Source organism: Trachypithecus francoisi, unplaced genomic scaffold (genome assembly GCF_009764315.1).
Source record: "Trachypithecus francoisi isolate TF-2019V2 unplaced genomic scaffold, Tfra_2.0 Lachesis_group2, whole genome shotgun sequence".
Lineage (NCBI taxonomy): Eukaryota > Metazoa > Chordata > Mammalia > Primates > Cercopithecidae > Trachypithecus > Trachypithecus francoisi.
In genome coordinates, this window is record NW_022681465.1 from 23,406,573 (window position 1) to 23,425,052 (window position 18,480).

General features: G+C 41.5%; 2 protein-coding genes and 1 pseudogene across 4 annotated transcripts in view; 1 reads left to right on the forward strand and 2 right to left on the reverse strand.

Moving 5' to 3' along the window:
- Positions 1-18,480, forward strand: part of REEP5 (receptor accessory protein 5) — a 43,376-nt gene that overhangs the window by 22,048 nt on the left and 2,848 nt on the right. Inside the window, exon 4 of the mRNA XM_033178915.1 lies at positions 12,924-13,092. Within this exon, the coding sequence (XP_033034806.1) occupies positions 12,924-13,092 (169 nt within the window). The remainder of the gene's footprint in view (positions 1-12,923; positions 13,093-18,480) is intronic.
- The window catches only part of SRP19 (signal recognition particle 19), a 30,848-nt gene continuing 19,304 nt past the window's right edge, over positions 6,937-18,480 (reverse strand). For all 3 annotated transcript variants that reach the window (XM_033178914.1, XM_033178912.1, XM_033178909.1), the window contains one exon: positions 6,937-8,438. In XM_033178914.1, coding sequence (XP_033034805.1) covers positions 8,434-8,438 — 5 coding nt within the window. In that variant the 3' untranslated portion in view covers positions 6,937-8,433. The remainder of the gene's footprint in view (positions 8,439-18,480) is intronic.
- On the reverse strand, positions 13,092-17,553 carry LOC117064636 (annotated as a pseudogene).

The following is an 18,480-nucleotide window of genomic DNA, read 5'->3' on the forward strand; positions in this document are numbered from 1 at the left end:
ATCTGAAATCTGAAATCCTAAATGCTTTAAAACCCCAAACTTTTTGAGTGCTCACATGATGATAAAGAAAATACTCATTGGAGCATTTAGATTTTAGAGTTTCTGATTTGGTATGCTCAGTTGGTATAATATACATATTCCAAAATCTGAATAAATGTGAAACCCGAAACACTTTTAGTCCCAAGCATTTCAGATAAGGGATACCTAATAGGGTAGTGGTATAAATTGGAATAATCTTTTTAAGGGATCTTTTAACAATTTCTTGTTGAATTGAAAAATGATATTCTTAACAATTCTAAGGAAATAGTCACTGTGCATTAAAGAGCTGCACAAAGATATTCATGGCAGCATTTTTTGTTGTAAACTGTATATAATATGAACTGTATAATGTAAACATTATAAACTGAAATGTTCATCAGCAGGTAAATGGTTAATTGAATTAATGGTATATCCATATAGTTAAATGGAATGAAATAGATCCGTATGTATAGACCCAGAAATTTTTGCTAATTTAGCAATTATGAAAAGTTATAGAGGACAGGTGTGCTAGCTTTTGCCTGTAATCCCAGCATACTCAGAGGCCAAGGCAGAAGGACTGCTTGAGGCCAGGAGTTTGACACCAGCCTGGGCAACATGGTGAGACCCTGTCTCCACACACACAAATTTAAAAACTAGTCAGGCTCCCAGATCACAGCATGTTGACCAAAAAAAAAAAAAGCCAGGCATGGTGGTGCATGCCTGTGGTCCCATCTACTCAGGAGGCTGAGGTGGGAGGATGGTTTGAGCCCAGGAGTTCAAGGCCACAGTAAGCTATGATGACACCACTGCACTCTAGCCTGGGTGACAGAGACCCTGTCCCGAAAAAGAAAAAAGTAATAGAACGTTAAATACAGTAGTACACACCATTTATGCTTAAAAAAGAAAGAAGACAAGACACTATATAGAGTGAGTGTCGTGTCTTTTAAAGTTTAAAAAATTAAATAAAAACATGCTCAGTATAGATTCTGTTATATTTTTGAATGACTTCACCACAGAATGCCTTGTAAGGCAATTAAGAATTTTCCTTTCAAAACTAATGGAAGAAAATAGAAATTGGTCTGTGGAGAGTTGATTTCAAAGATTGGATTGTTTTGGTTTTTTTTATTATTCGAAGTCATTTAACATTCATAAAAATATTCTTGTAATCTTTAATTTGGACATGACATAATTTAAACTTCAGATAATTTTAAAGCCCTTAATAAGATCCATCTAATGGTAGGGACTTCACAGTTCAGTCTAGTGGAAATAAATTGGCTTTTGCTTTGGGCCCACTTGTTTGTAGAAGTGAACAATATCTTGTCAGCAGAACTACTTGCAGTAAGACTTCAAATTTCCAAAATGTGAGTAAGCTTGACTTCTAGCCTACTCCTAATCACCTCTGCTAATGGAGTCCACAGAGAGGTAGAGAGAAGATCCAAAATAAATGGTAGTCACTGAATCATTTATATTTGGTTTTGAAGTTCATTTAAAATACTGCTTTGCAGCAAATTTTCTTCCCTAATGGTAAAATGAATGTGTATCCATTAGTAGTCTCCAGCTGCATGGCATCATAGTGTTCATGAAAGTGAATTTATTGCATACATTCCAAATAGATAATATACTTGAAAGGATTAAATATTCATAATGCTGTCAATCAAAATGCTTTCTTCCTACATTAGTGGCATATTCTGAATTACTTAGTAAACAGACTGAGAAGAGGCCTCTGAATTGCAGAGTCTGTAGGAGAAGGTTCAGGAGACTACTGAATTTTAAGGACTAGAATCCATCTTACCTATGCTGTTGCAATCGCATGCTGACTGGAAATGTGGAAAAGAGACTTAGAAGTAAGGACATGGGATTTGTTTTTGTTTTCTGAGATGGAGTCTCACTCTGTCACCCAGGCTGGAGTGCAGTGGTGCCATCTTGGCTCACTGCAACCACTGCCTCTTCAGTTCTAGCGATACTCCTGCCACAGCCTCCCAAGTAGCTGGGATTACAGGTGCACACCACCACACACAGCTAATGTTTGTATTTTTAGTAGAGGTGGGGTTTCACCATGTTTGCCAGGCTGGTCTCAAACTCCTGACTTCAAGTGATCTGCCCGACTTTGTAATCCCAAAATGCTGGGATTACAGGCATGATCCACTGCTCCCGGCCCAAGGACATGTTTAGTATTTTATTTTTTGCAGAGTTAATATTGTTGGCTTTATTTTTATTTTTCTAAAGCAGCTTATAAGATTGGAGGAAAAAAAAAAAAAAGCCAATGGCTAGGCATCAAAGCTTAGTTGAGAAGATAATGATGTACTTAGGTAGAAATTGGATCATGCATGTTCTGAGCTTTGCTTTGACATCTGGCCTTGAGCAAGAGGATTTAAAAATAAATTTAAAAGCTGTTTTTTCTTGATTATGAAATTTATATATGCTCATTCCTTTATTCAGCAGATATTTATTTAGAACCTCCATGTGTCAGATTCTGTTCTACATCTGGGAGATACTTTGGTGAATAAAACAAAGTCCTTGTTGTCCTACTGTTAACATTTTTGTGTGAGAGTGTGTGTGTGTGTGTGTGTGTTGGGATGTGTTTTATGTAGGGAGGAAAATAACATTTGTAATCCTACATCTTAGTCTTCCCATTTTTTAAAATGTGCAAATATATTGGTCTATGTGTATAAATACAAACAGAACTCTGTGTGTATATATGTGTGTGTGTATATATATGTATTGCTGTCTTAAACATATGTGTGGTTGAGATCACATTTGATATATAATTGTCTTGCTTTTTTCAATTAACACAGTATTATGAGTATTTTCTCATGTTACTCAGTATTCTTTGACAAGCTGTCTAATCTATTATTGATAATTTCCCCATTCCCAATTGAAAGACATTTAGGACATTTGTCATGTGATTATACATAACGCTGCAATTAATATCTTTGTATTCTATGTTTACCTTCATTTAAATCATTTTCTACATGTATTTTTTTATATATATTTTTTGAGATGCAGTCTTGCTTTGTCGACCAGGCCAGAGTGCAGTGGCGTGATCTCGGCTCACTGCAACCTCTGTTTCCCAGGTTCAGGCAATTCTCCTGTCTCTGCCTCCCGAGTAGCTAGGACTACAGGCGTGTACAACCACACCCGGCTAATTTTTGTATTTTTAGTAGAGACGGGGTTCACCGTATTGGCCAGGCTGCTCTCAAACTCGTGACCTCGTAATCTCCCTGCCTCAGCCTCCTAAAGTGTTGAGATTACAGGTGTGAGCCACCAGGCCCGACGAGATTTATTTTTAGAACAAGGTTGAGTAAACTCTGGCAGGATTAGGTCCTGACCTGAATTGTCACCTGTGCTATTTCACCCATTGACAGAGAATACATTTCTTCTTTTCTTTTTTTTTTTTTTTTGAGATGGAGTTTTGCTATATTGCCCAGGCTGGAGTGAAATGGCGTGATCTCAGCTCACTGCAACCTCTGCCTCCTGGGTTCAAGCCATTCTCCTGCTTCAGCCTCCCAAGTAGCTGGGATTACAGGCACCCACCACCGCGCCCAGCTAATTTTCGTATTTTTAATAGAGTCGGGGTTTCACCACGTTGGCCAGGCTGGTCTCGAACTCCTGACCTCAGGTGATCCACCCACCTCGGCCTCCCAAAGTGCTAGGATTTCAGGTGTGAGCCACCATGCCCAGCAAAATTTTTCTTCTTAATCTTCATAGGAGGCCAAAAAGACAGGGAAATCTTTCCTTTAACACGTCCTTTTTAAGCTTTTATTTGTGCATGCTGAGCAGCATTTTAAATGTAGCCCATAACTATTCTGTGGCTACACTGCAAAGGCTTCTTAGACTTATGTTTCTGATCATGTCATTGTAGCCTATCAGGAAGTCAGTGTTGAAGTACATTTTCTTCTGACATTAACTTTCCATTTCCTAACTGCATGTTAAGCATGCCCCTACCTGGGAAATATCTTTTCTGGGGGAAAATCAGACGGTGACAGCATGAGAAGCACGGACGGAATAGAATGGCCTGTTGTAATTTGTAATTTAAGGAGTCACTGTGTCAGTGCTAATAGTGCCAAGAGTCCAGTTAAAATAGCATGGACTCTGTCTGAACTGCAGGCAGCAGTAGGCTTGTGGGTCTCCTTGGGAGTATCATCAGCTGGCATTTTGAGGGCAGCTTGACTGAAAAGACAGCCAGATCTCTGTGGGTGATTTTAATAAACTTAGGCTATTCCTGGGCTGTAGAATAGTTACATAGATTAAGAAGAGAGGGTTGTAAGAGGTGGCAGCTGAATATCACCTTGGGAGTTGAACAGTAATTAACTTTATTTTTAATATAAGAAAATGATTTCATTTCAGAACTGGAATATGCTAAAGATGTACCTAGACAGCAGTAATTATTTTACTGTCTCAAGATAATAGCTAGAGGGTACCAGTACCAGAAAGTAGTAAATTAACAGTCTGCAGTCTAGCCTACAAAATAATCACATTGAAGAGGTGCAAAACTGTGGACACTTGACTTAATTCATCCAGAAAAGATAATCAGCTTGTCTGGATTGCTGAAGAGTTAGTATCTATGTAGGCAGGTGATATTTCAGAGATTTCCCACAATAAGAACTTTAGGATTTGGTAATACTACTATTCTATTGTATACTTTCTTCAAGTACATTAATTTGTGACTTTCCTAAAACCCTGCAGAAGAGAAAACTGTCTCTTAGGTTGATTTGCCTAAAGTCATAAAACACACCCCACCTCTCCTTTTTCTTTTTTTCTTTTTCTTTTTTGAGACAGAGTCTCGCTCTGTCACCAGGTTGGAGCGCAGTGGTGCAATCTCGGCTCACTGCAACCTCCGCCTCCCGGGTTCCAGTGATTCTCCTGCCTCAGCCTCCCGAGTGGCTGGGACTACAGATGCCCGCCACCACGCTCGGCTAATTTTTTTCTAATTTTAGTAGAGACAGGGTTTCACCATGTTGGCCAGGATGGTCTCCATCTCTTGACCTCGTGATCCACCTACGTTGGCCTCCCAAAGTGCTGGGATTACAGGCATAAGCCACTGCGCCCAGCCCCACCTCTCCTGAGTCTTAATCCAGTGAGTCATTTTCACTTCACCTTAATGCTTCTGGTTTTAAGATGGACATCTGTCTCTCTCTTGATAATCCCATTTCTGAAAATCAGATATTCTATGTAGGAGTACATTCTATGCAGGAGCTTATTTTCCACTATTTTAAGTGGGAAAAATTTTAATATATTACATGTCAATGTAAAACTCCCCAACGAACTCCCTAAGCATTAATAAAATACAGCAAAATACCTATATATAAGTAACAAATATCATGTTAGGATGTTAGATGCTAAAAACACTTGCTGCTCTCCAAATAGTTAATATAGTAAGAAACAATTGCTTTGTGTGGAGGAATACATAGCACATCCCCTGTGATGCTCTGCATATTCTTCAAAATGTCCACCAGGGATTCTGATATTCTGTCAAAAATGTTACTCAAGACATTCCGTGTACATCATCTTGTATTGCATTTTGGGGATGTATAGCTTTTCCTATATAAGCAACTACAGTAAAACATTATATGAATTTTGGATATTAAAAACCAAAAGGCAGCTGGGTGCAGTGGCTCACGCCTGTAATCCTAAGCACTTTGGGAGGCCAAGGCGGGTGGATCACAAGGTCAGGAGATCAAGACCATCCTGGCCAACATGGTGAAACGCTATCTCTACTAAAATACAAAAAATTAGCTGGGCGTGGTGGCACGCACCTGTAGTCCCAGCTACTCGAGGGATTGAGGCAGAGGAATTGCTGGAACCCAGGAGGCGGAGGTTGCAGTGAGCTGATCGCGCCACTGCACTCCCGCCTGGCAACAGAGCAAGACTCCGTCTCAAAAAAAAAAAAAAAAAAAAATAACAAAACAAAAAACAAAACAACCAAAAGGCTTCCACAGGGAAATAACTAGAGAGGTGGTTTTGCAGGGTCTGCTGTAATTAACTGGCACTAAGCCAAGGAAACAAAGCTAATGCCAGTGAAAAACAGTTATTTAATTCTCCATTTTGGGTCAATGCAAATGCGTATCTCAAAAAACCAAGGTTCTGAACCTCTGGCAACATCTTACAATTCAGTAAGATCTGCTGCTGGCTAAGCCTAGGGCATGCTAGAGCAGAGTTGCTGGGAAAACTAAGAGTAACATGTAACTACTTGCACATACTGAGGGTACCTCAAGGCACTGACTTCCTTGGAGTGCTTGGACCTTTAACAGAAGGTCTTAGTCTACCATTGTGTGTGTGCAGGAGGCTGATTTGAGTTTTTGCATGATTGCACATTCATGCACATAGCATTACTATCCATGTGTAGTGAGACTACTAGATGCTAGTCTGAGTCTTTACCCTTCCATCACCTACTGTCATGCTTTCCCAAGTCTGAAGATCCTGTTTTCCAAGAATCTGTGCTCAGCAAACAAGCTTTGGAGTCTTTAAATGAAAGGAATAGGAAAGGTGAGGGGAGGCCTGGCTTAAAATCATAACATGGAGATTATGGCAGTGAATCACACTGGGTTGAATGCTCTGATATGGAAAGCAGGCTGTGTAGTTCCTCTAGTTCAGAAATTCTATTTTTTGAGACAGTCTCACTCTGTCACCCAGGCTGCAGTGAAGTGGCATAATGTTGACTCACTGCAACCTCCACCTTCCAGATTCAAGTGATTCTCCTGCCTCAGCCTCCCAAGTAGCTTGCATTACAGACGCCTGCCACCATACCTGGCTAATTTTTGTATTTTTAGTAGAAACAGGGTTTCGCCATGTTGGCCAGGCTGGTCTCAAACTCCTGACCTCAAGTGATCTACCCACCTCAGCCTCCTAAAGTGCCAGGATTACAGGTGATTATAGGATTACAGGATCACCGTGCCTTGCCTAGTCTTTTTTTTCTTCTTCTTCTTCTTCTTTTTTTTTTTTTTAGAACAAAACTAGTTTATTTGGATTTGGGGCTCTGAACAGTTCTGCCTCTATTACCCGACCTCCTCCTGCCACCACTTCAGGACCTGGAGGAACTTTGGCTCCAGCTGTGGTGGCTCCTGCGGCTCTGGCTCCAGCTGCCCTGGCCCTGGCTGTGGTGCCTGTTTCTTCCGCTGCTTGGTGAATTGTGCTTCTCCCGACTCTTTGATGTGCGTTTGTGAGATTTCTTCCCCCTGTGACTACTCCTTTTCCTCTCAGATTCCCCATTTCTTTTGTAGGAGTGGTCTGGACTAGGGTTTCTACTTCCCCGCAGCCTGCTGGAGTAGTGGTTGTGGTGGCCCATCCTCTCCCTCCTCTCGGAGTTCTTGCCAAAGGAGGAGCCAGTCTGATCTGGAGACAAGTGGATGTCTCTGTTAGCTTCCCAGAATTCATTGTTGGGATTTCTGAACACATGAAGAAAGTTGCAGTGTTTTCCTCTTGGACACTATTGTATTTCAAATAAACCACAAACCGCCATTTTCCACCGGGTCACTGGGCAGAATTCACATTGCAGCTGTCGTCCTGCATACCATCGTCCATTAAACAAAGAAAGGGCTGCTTGGCATTCTTCTTCTGACTGGTACTGAACATATACATTGCCCCTCAGGTGAGGTTCTAAATTGCAGCTGACCTTGAACTGAATCACCTTCCCCACGTTCTTGAACTCAGGCAACACATCCTCATAGAAATCTAGGAACTGTTGGTAGATTTCTTCCTCGCTATACTCCAGGCTTGCATCAGGGTCATAGTCATCCCTCCTGCACTGCTCCATTCCAAACGTTGTAAACATGCTCCTAATAAGAAGGGTAGGACTGGATGTTGGGAAATTATGTGTACGTGAACATCTGTCTCCAAATCTGCAAGCTCCTGTTTTACTGTAGAAGGGACAATTAGCTCGATCCTTCTCCATTACTCTGAAATCCACAGGTGGTTCAGGGTTTTGCCATATGGCACCATTTTCTAACTCATTTTCAGCCTGATCCAGCATCTTCTGCATAGCTTCTTCTTTTTCTTTCTTCTGTCGTTTCTGGTCCTCCTCTTCTCTATCTTTCCTCTGCTGTTCTTTCCATTGTTCCTTTAACTTTCTCTCTTGTTCTTCTTGCCATTTTTTAGCTGCCTCTTCCTTTTCCTTCTTTATTCTGAATTCTTCTTGTGCCTTCTGCTCTCTCAGCAACCACTCCTCGTGTAATCTTTGCCTCTCTCTTTCCAATAGCTTCTCTTCTTCTAGTTGTTGTTCTTCAATAAAAGTGTCCTCCTCCTCCTCCTCCTTCTGTGAGAGTCCTGAGTCTCTCAGTCGAGCAAGTTCTTGCCGACATTTCTTTCGTTTCTCCTTCTTCAGGGCAGCCTTGTACTTTCTGTGGCTTGGTTTCTCTGGAAACGTCATCTTCTCAAGCGCAGCCATCTTGCCGGCACCGCCTGGCCCCTCAGACATTCTTAACCTATGGGAGTATATGGAAGATTCTGTTCATAGCTGCCACTGTCAGTGATTCTACTTACAAGTATTTTATGATGTTTTCTAGTATTGTTTTGTTTGCATACTTATATATATTACAAATTACTTTCATTTTGTTTCTCCTTTATGTTGCAGTTAGACTATATATTTTTTGTAATTATTTCATAAATTTGAATTTCATTTCATGTACTAAAAGGAGAGTTTCTAAAATATTTACTTATGGCCAGGTGCGGTGGCTCACTCCTGTAATCCCAGCACTTTGGGAGGCTGAAGCAGGCGGATCTCCTGAGGCCAGGAGTTCGAGACCAGCCTGACCAACATGGCAAAAACTCATCTCCACTAAAAATTAAAAAAATTAGGCAGGCATGGTGGCACGTGCCTGTAATCCCAGCTACTTGGGAGGCTGAGGCAGGAGAATTGCTTGAACCCAGGAGGCGGAGGTTGCAGTGAGCCAAGATTACGCCACTGGAGTCCAGCCTGGGTGACAGAGTGAGACTCTGTCTCAAAAATAAAAAATAAAAATAAAGATTGGCTGAAACAAAACGTTTTTGGTTCTAGGATTTGCTTTCCCCCACTGAAAGCTAATATGCTCTCCTGTTAGTAATGTTTCATAGATGCTGTTAGAAAACACAGTATTCTTGGGTCAGAGAAAGTCCTTGCTCAGTAATTTTCTTTTCTTACAAAATTATAGGGGTAGATTTTTAAATTCTCAATTAATACCTATTTTATAGAGGAAAAAACAGACTTAAGTGATTAAGTAATTTGCACAAGGTTTGCTTAGCTAGTAAATGGCAGAACCGGGATTGGAAGTTAGTTTCTTTGAGCCCATCCTGTTACTCTCTATATACTATACTAACTCTTTGAATCCGTTTGTTGGGCTGAGAGATCTGTATATATCTTTAGAGTGAGATTTTAGGCCGGGTGCAGTGGCTTACACCTGTAATCCCAGCACTTTAGGAGGCCAAGGCAGGTGGATCACTTGAGGTCAGGAGTTTGAGACCAGCCTGGCCAACATGGCGAAACCCCGTCTCTACAAAAAGTACAACAGTTAGCCAGACGTGATGGTGCATGCCTGCATGCCTGTGGTGTCAGCTACTTGGGCTGAGGCGGGAGAATCACTTGAGCCCAGGAAGATGAGGCTATAGTGTTCTGTATTTGTGCCCCTGCACTCCCGCCTGGGTGACAAAATGAGACCCTGTCTTTAAAAAAAAAAAAAAAAAAGTTAAATTTTGTGTTCTTTATTCTGTATTCTTACTAATTTCTAGGTTGTTATATATATATATATATATATATATATTTTTTTTTTTTTTTTTTTTTTTTGTCTTTTTGAGACAGAGTCTTGCTCTCTCACCAAGTCTGGATTGCAGTAGTGGTATCACAGCTCACAGCAGTCTCGACCTCCCAAGCTCAATCCACCCTCCCGCCTCAGCCTCCCAGGAGGACCACAGGCACACGCTACCAAGCCTGGCTAATATAAAATTATTTTCTTTTTTTTTGTGGCCAGGAGCAGTGGCTTACACCTGTAATCCCAGGACTTTGGGAGGCCAATGGGGGCGGATCATTTGAGGTCAGGAGTTCAAGACCAGCCTGACCAACATAGTGAAACCTTGTCTCTACTAAAAATAGAAAAATTAGCCAGGCATGGTGGTGTATGTCTGTGGTCCCAGCTATTTGGGAGGCTGAGACAGGAGAATCGCTTGAATCTGGGAGGCGGAGGTTGCAGTGAGCTGAGATTGTGCCACGGAACTCCAGCCTGGGTGAGAGAGAGCAAGACTCTGTCTCAAAAAAAAAAAAAAAAAATTTTTTTTTCCCATAGAGATGGGGTCTCCCTATGTTACACAGGCTAGTCTCAAAACTCCTGGGCTCAAGTGATCCTCCAACCTCAGTCTCCCAAAATGCTGGGATTACAGGTGTGAGCCTGGCTAGTATATCAATTTCTGATGGAAATGTTAAAATCTATGATTGCAGATTGTGTCCATTTGTCTATATAATTCTGACTTACATTTACATATTTTAAAGCCATATTTGAAAGCTATCTATAGCTATATATAAAATATATAATTATAAAAAATATTACAAACATACAAAGCTATATATAATTTACATATTTCAAAGGTATATACAAGTTCAGGAATTTTAATATTCTTGCTGAATTGCTTTCCTTCATTATCATTCTATTTACTTATTTTACCTTAAGCAATTTTTATGTATTAATATTACTAATGAGCTATTCTGGGAGTTGGTGTTTGTCTGATATATCTTTCCCATAACTTTATTTTCAGTGTTCCTGTTTGGTTTTGTTGTAGGTATGTTTCTTAAGCATACAGCTATAGTTTTGGGGTTTTATAAAAAATTTAGTCCTATAGTCTCTGGGTTTTGTTTTGTTTTTGAGATGAGCTCTTGCTGTGTTGCCCAGGATGATCTCTGCATTAGTCTGCTCTCATGCTGCTAATAAAGACATACCCGAGAATGGGCAATTTATGAAGGAAAGAGGTTTAACTGACTCACAGTTCCACATGGCTGTGGAGGCCTCACAATCATGGTGGAAGATGATGGAAAAGCAAAGGGATGTCTTACATGGCAGTGGCAGGCAAGAGAGAATGAGAGCCAAGTGAAAGGGGAAACTCCTTGTAAAACTATCAGATCTCGTGAGACTTATTCACTACCACGAGAACAGCATGGCAGGAAACCACCCCCATGATTCAGTTATCTCTCACCTCGTCCTTTCCACAACACATGGGAATTATGGGAGCTACAGTACAAGATGAGATTTGGGTGGAGACACAACCAAACCATGTCAGTCTGCAACTCCTAGGCTCAAACAATCCTTGCACCTTGGTCTCCCAAGTCACTGGAACTACAGGTGCATGCCACCATGCCCAGCAAGTCTCTGTCCTAAAAACACTTGTGCATCTGTAACAAATTTTAATTCACAAAGGTTATATTTCAAGAGTTACTTTTTACTGTAGTTGAGATAAGGGGAGCCTGGGCAACATTGTGAGACTTGGTCTCTACAAAAAAAAAAGTTATAAAAATTTAGCCAGGCCTGGTGGTTCATGCCTGCAGTTAGTCCTAGCTACTTGGGAGGCTGAGGTGGGAAAACTGTTTGAACCCAGGAGTTCAAGGCTACAGTAAGCCATGTTCATGCCACTGCACTCCAGCCTGGGTGACAGAGCAAGACTCTCAAAAATAATAATCTGGAGATATTAATTTGTTGAGAACTTGGGTTTTGTTTTTTATTTTGAGTGTAGTACAAGTTCAGAGTGCAGTACAAGTTCAAAGTGTAGTATAAATTTCTCAGAGCCAACATGGTGCTGTTGGAGTGAGCTATTTGTGCATTTTAAACTAAAACTGTCGTTACTGTTAGCCTTTTATCAGCTTTGTATCTCTAAAACACTTGAAAGACTGTCTTAGAAAGGCATCATAGCTTGTTGATTATCAGATTACATCCCTTGGTTTGGAATCATAAGGACTAAGCCTTTTAAATTTAAAGCATGATAAATTAAGATGTTTTTACTTTAAGGAGAAGATGTAAAAAATACTGATTTGGAATCTCTCTGTAAGTGACTTCTGGTTTTTTTTGTAGAGTCACCTAGGCTGTGCGGAATAAAATGTGGTTAAAATATTTTAAACTAAAATAACTCAGCATGTTGTTTATTAAACTTTCTAGGGAAATGGGCAGATTACTCTGAATATTTCCTTTCCTTTTTTTTTTTCCTTTTTATCTTAAAAAGGAGTAAATTGCATGGATGACTTGAAGTGGCAAGCTGGTATTATTTGAATAAACAGTAGAAAATTTTTGGACACAAATAGTGTAAAAATCCTTATTTAAGTAATTAGGGCAGAAATTTGTCAATTTAAAACAAAATCTCAATGGCAAAGTAGAGCTGTAAAGAAGGAGTTAGGAATAATAACTACATTTAAGATGAAAGATGAAGAACAGCTATAAAGATTTCTTGAAGGCTAAAGATCTACCCAAAAACTGAGGTTCCACCAAAGGAAGAATTCAAGAATGGACAAGGTATTTTTTCTATAATAGGATGAACAAATTTGATAAATTTACCAAGGTAAGCCTACCAAGCACAAGCCTCCTAGATATTAGGCTTATCTGGATAGGGCTTTATGCATGCAGATAAGCACTATATTTTCTTAAATTGATTTCTAAGAGTTATGATTAATAAAAGCCTCTTACAACTATATACTAAAAAGTGGTCCAAGTTAGGAAGATAGTTAAGCTCCTGGACGTGGTGTGTTTTACCCTTTGTTTTTTAGTCTCAGCTTTTCCTTACCAGCTCATTACTCATCATGTTTTTTTCATCTAAAGAAAGCCCACCTTTAACCTGCAGAAAACACTGGTAATGCCTTTGGAGAAAATACCAGAGGCATTTCCCATCCCCATAGTAAAAGACTGTGTATTCTCAGAATGTGCCCCTCCACCCTCCTGTTACCCATGCTGGCTCTTATTCTGCAGTGTGGCTTCCTGTTGTGGTGCATGGCCCCGAGCCCTTCTAATGGGGCTGAACTGCTCTACAAGCGCATCATCCGTCCTTTCTTCCTGAAGCACGAGTCCCAGATGGACAGTGTGGTCAAGGACCTTAAAGACAAGGCCAAAGAGACTGCAGATGCCATCACTAAAGAAGGTAAGACTCAGGAACAACATGGTCCCACATGTGAGAGGAGATGTGACACACTGGGCTCAAATAACAGGCTTCCTGGCCTTCTTGTCTTATCAGCACCCCTCAGCCAAATGCCACCGTTACTCTGGGATTTCTTTACAAAGTCTGCCTATTGAGAACACTTACAGTTCTCAACTTTTCCCAAGACTCTTCCTCCATGCCACATTTAATGTAGCATTGAGTCAGAACATTAGGGAAAATGACTTTCCATGGTAGGCAGTGATTTTAGAGAATCACCTATATTGATATGTAAGTACATCTCTTCTAATTGTTTAATTTTTTTGCATTGTACTTTTTAATTACATAGGTAGTTTTAAATAAATGGAGAAAGCACCTTTCAAAAGCTATACTAGCAGGAAACAATTCCATCAAGCATTTACACAGTCAGTTTCTATAATTTACAAAAAATTCTTGATCTTTACTTGAACTGTACATGAGGGGAAAAGATCGCTCTCAGGTAGGTGTTCTCTCCACTTGCAGAAGCAAACTAAAGGACCTAAAACTAGAGGCAAGCCTGGGATGCCAAAAAGGGGGAGGAGAAATGATAAACAGCCATTCATGAATTCCATGTCTACTCTAAAACACTTCTCTAATCACCCTCACATAATAAATATTTAGGGCAAACTACCACTCTTTAGAAAAAGTACAACCTGAAAAGCTGTAGTTCTGAATTATAGTAACATATCGAATACCTTGGACTGCTGCATGCCAAAAGACAATACTTGGGGTTCTCTATGACATTTGAACAGATAAATATGTTAAGGGAATTCTCTAGGATTGTAGATTCTCTAGCCTTTGGAATGAAGCACATGCAGGCTTCTCTGCTATCCTTCAAGCAGTGTAATAGTCAGGAAAAGGGCAACAGTATTAGATCACCCCTTAGACACTAACCAGCTGAGGAAAGAGTTCATTGGCCAGTCTCCTCCTTAGAATGGTTTGCACCAAGTGGACAGGCCATGTTTCTGAAGGGGAAAGGGGAGCCCTCATACCCACAGTCACTGTAAACATCCAGTAGACAGGAAGATGGCTTTGGGCAGTGGCTGGATGAAAGTAGACTGGAGATACCCTGGTCGAATACCCTGTGGAATGAAGTCATCTTCCACAGCGTCTTCCTTCACTGATACCACGAATTCCGGGTGATCTTTCTGAGAGGCTGAGAGGTGCTTCCTTGATTTTCACTACCACATTAGCTTGACTCTCTGTCTCAGACTACAGGCTTGGCATATATGTAGTCAAAATTAATTAGTTCATTAATAGCTTCAAGCTTGGCTGATAATGTCCCCACTGACAGAGAAAGGGAGGCTGGTTAGGAATTGGGTCCTTCTGAGTAGACCCCTGGGAGCTGCTCCAGGCTGGCAGACTCTGGGGAAGGACATTTGAAGAACACTACTGGGTGTAAGTTGTCCAGAATGCCCAACAGGATATCATACTGGGAAGGTAGTTGATGTTTACTTCCAACCCCACCACAACTAACTTCTACCCTCATCTGCCTAGTTAGGGATGTCAAGCATCAAATAGATGGAATTAACTTGGCTTTCACCTCCTCTTCAGTAACCAGGGCCTCCATCCCCAAGTGCTGCCTTCACTCACGGTTCTCAACTATGAGTCCATGCATTTTCTCGTGTAAAAGCTGATTGTCTAGCAAAAGTTTTTGGTTCTGTTCTAAATCTACCACTTGCTGTTTCAGGTCACTCATTTGAGCTTGCCTTCTGTCTCTGGCAGTTTGAGCTGCTAACCCTGTTTATCAGTGTCCTCCTCAGCACCTTCTCCTTGGGGTTCCCCACCCCCACACAGCACTCAGCATCTCCTGGCTGGCTCCTCTCTGGGCTGGCACAATGAGCAGCAGGGCCTAGCTGGCCAGGGCTGTAGCAGCAGGGTGACCAGACAGAAGCAGTACTTTGGAGGCCCTGACGGCCAGCCTAATTCAGTTCAGGTTGATCGGTTCAGTATGCTGTTCAATTTTTGTTATGGGTACAAAAGAATGTCCACTCTCAGCTCTGATTAATTCACTCAATAAATATTTATTTATTGAGGTGTTTAATATGTGCCAAGCATGTTTATAACACTGGCAGTGAACCAGCAAACCAGAGACCATACTCCTTGAATTAATGAAGTTTATAGTCTAGTTGAGAGATAGGCAGTAAAATTGAAAATTAGATGGTATATTTAGCAGATAATATAGGGAAAAAATAAGTAGAAAGATGGGGGGGCCAAGGACTGGAGGGATGCTTATGATTTTAAATAGAGACATTTAGGAAACCTATACGAGAAGGCTCTACTGAATCAGACTCGATAGCAGTAAAGGAATCAGGAACAGTGACTCAGCCTGTAATCCCAACACTTTGGGAGGCCAAGGTAGGAGAATCACTTGAGGCCAGGAGTTCGAGACCAGCTTGTTTGTGACGGGGTCTCCTATGGAGACCCGCTCTCTACAAAAGTTAAAAAATTAGCCGGACATTGTGACACAAGCCTGTAATCCCAGCTACTCAGGAGGCTGAAGTAGGAGGATCACTTGGGCCCACGTCAAAGCTGCAAGTGAGCTGTGCCACTCTAGCCTGCGTAACAAAGCAAAACCCTGTCCCCCTAAAAAAAAATAAAAAGAGAGAGAAAAAAAATGGTAAAGGAAAGAACCATGGGGAACCATACTCCAGAATGAGCTGCAGATGCAGAAGTCCTGAGGTGGGAGCAACGGAAGAAATGATCTAGAGAGGTGCAGGAGGAGATGAGGTGGGAGAGGTTGCGGGTGATAGGCCATTGGAAAGGTTTTGGCTTCTACTCTGTGTAAGATGTGGAGGTATTGGGGAATTTTAACCAGAGGAGCAAAATGATCTGTCCTGTGTTTTAACAAGATGCCTGTGGCCACTGTATTAGGAACAGACTGAAGGGGGGTAAGGGAGGAAACTGGGAGAATAGTTAAAAGGTTTTTGCAGTGATCTGACTGAAGATGACGATGGTGGCTTGGTTCTTTGTGTAGCAGTAGGAGGTAAGAAGTATCAGATTCTTGATATATTTCAAAGGTAGAAGTAATGGGGTTTGCTTATGGATTGGGCATGGGTCAGAAGGGTTAAGGACAAGGACAAGCTTTTTAGCTTGAACAAATGGAAGGATAAAATTGCCACTGAGCTGGAGATGACTGGGTAGGTTTTGTTGGGGTGGGAGGTTGTGGCGGGTTGGGGGGATATGGAATTCAGTCCTGGACATTTGTTTGAGGTGTCTGTTCGATACCTACAAGGATCAAAGAGCTAGTTGGATACAGGTGTCAAGAGTTCAAGAAACAGGTCTGGACTGGAGATATAAATTTGGGGGCCACAAGCTTATACATATTAAACATGAGACTGGATGAGATCACGAAGGTAGTGTAGTTAGGAAAGAGGAGGTCCAAAGACTTAACGCTGGGGAGTCTAAGGTTTAGAGACTGGAGAGATGAGAAGCAACCAGCAAAGCAGACTGATAAGGAGTGGCCAGTTGAGGTAGCAGGAAAACCACAAGCGCGTGGTATCTTTGGGTCCAAGAACAGAAAGTGTTTCAAAGAGAAGTGATCTATCATGTTACATGCTGTCGACAGGTCAAGTAAGATAAGGACTGAGAAATGAGCAGATTTAGCAATGAGGAAGGTACTAGTGATTTTGATAACACAGATTTTGTGGAGTGGTATCAAACTCCTGATTGCAATGGATTTGAGAGAATGAGAGAAAAGGGATGAGAGAATATAGATCTTTCTTTTGAGAAATTTCCTGCAAAGGGGAGCAGAAGAATGGGACTATAACTGGAAGAAGGAATTAGGGTCCTGAAATTTATTTAAAAGTTTTTTTCTTAAGGTAGGAGAAACAAAGCCTGTTTGAAAACTAATGGGAATAATTCAGCAGAGCAAAAGATGATGACAGGAGTGAGAGGGTGAATTGCTGGAGCTCTGTCCTTGACCAGGGAAGGATCCAGTATACAGTAGAGGGACTGGTCAGAAGAGCTGGAAGTTTATGATAACAGCAGGGAAATCAGGGTTTATGGTATGCTGTGAGCACATGGGACTATGGGAGCCTACAGAAGTGACTTTCTATTGTTTCAAATATCTCAGTAAGGTAGGAAGAAAGAAGGCCAATTGAGAGAGGATAGGGAAAAAGACAATGGAAAGAGAATGTATGAAATAGTTGGGAAGGAGAGGGACTGCTCAACTTTTTCTGTAAAGGGCCAGATAACAAATGTGTGTTTTTTTTTTTTTTTTTTTGAGATGGAGTCTCGCTCTGTCGCCCAGGCTGGCGTGCAGTGGCGGGATCTCAGCTCACTGCAAGCTCCGCCTCCCGGGTTTATGCCATTCTCCTGCCTCAGCCTCCCAAGTAGCTGGGACTACAGACGCCCGCCACCTCGCCCGGCTAGTTCTTTGTATTTTTTAGTAGAGAGGGGGTTTCACGGGATAACAAATGTTTTCATGGCTATCAGGTCTCTGTTGCAGCTACTCTCCTCTGCCATTGTAGTGTGAAAGCAGCCATGGACACTACATAAGTGAGTGTGGCTGCAGTGTGCCGGCCCCTCTAGGACAGTCGGAGAGTAAATGGACTGGAACAATGTCCTGTGACTGCCAGGCAGTGTTAAAGGCATGCTTGAGATTTGTGTTCATGAATTTATAATGAAACCAGTTCTTGTTTATGTTGTTCTCCAGCCATACTCAGCTACATGGGTACAGCTGCAGAGTAGGTGGAGAGTTGTGTCAAGGTTGTGATTTCCAGCAACTATGAAGTGAGAGTGGGACTGTGGAGTGGTTAATGCTTGACAATGGAATTTAACCTGAGTAAGGTGGGAAGTGGTGGTGGAAGAACTCTGAATCAGGATAATAGCAGGAATACTCCATCATCATTTACAATGAGCAAAAAAAGGGGGGTGGGAGCGCACTACAAAGATAAAAGTGCACTACAAAGATGATGGTGGGTGAGTGGGATGCTTAATACAAGATTATGGAGGGACTGCAGTATTGGTACTAACAGGTATCCTGGGAGTCAGTGCCACATGTAGGGTGGAATATAAGGGTTATTGGAGGGGAGGAACTAAGAGGTCAGGATATTAGAAGATCACGTATGTCTACATGGATATTAAAATCATCAATAATTAACATAGGAGTAGTAGGTCAGGTGCAGTGGTCACACCTGTAATCCCAGCACTTTGAGAGGCCAAGGTGGGTGGATTGCTTGAGCTCAGGAGTTTGAGACCAGCCTGAGCAACATGGTGAAACCCAATCTCTACAAAAAAAGAAAAAAAAACCCCACAAAAATTAGCCAGATGTGGTGATGTGTACCAGTGTCCCAGCTACTCAGGAGGCTGAGGTGGGAGGATCACCTGAGCCTGGGAGGTCGAGGCTGCAGT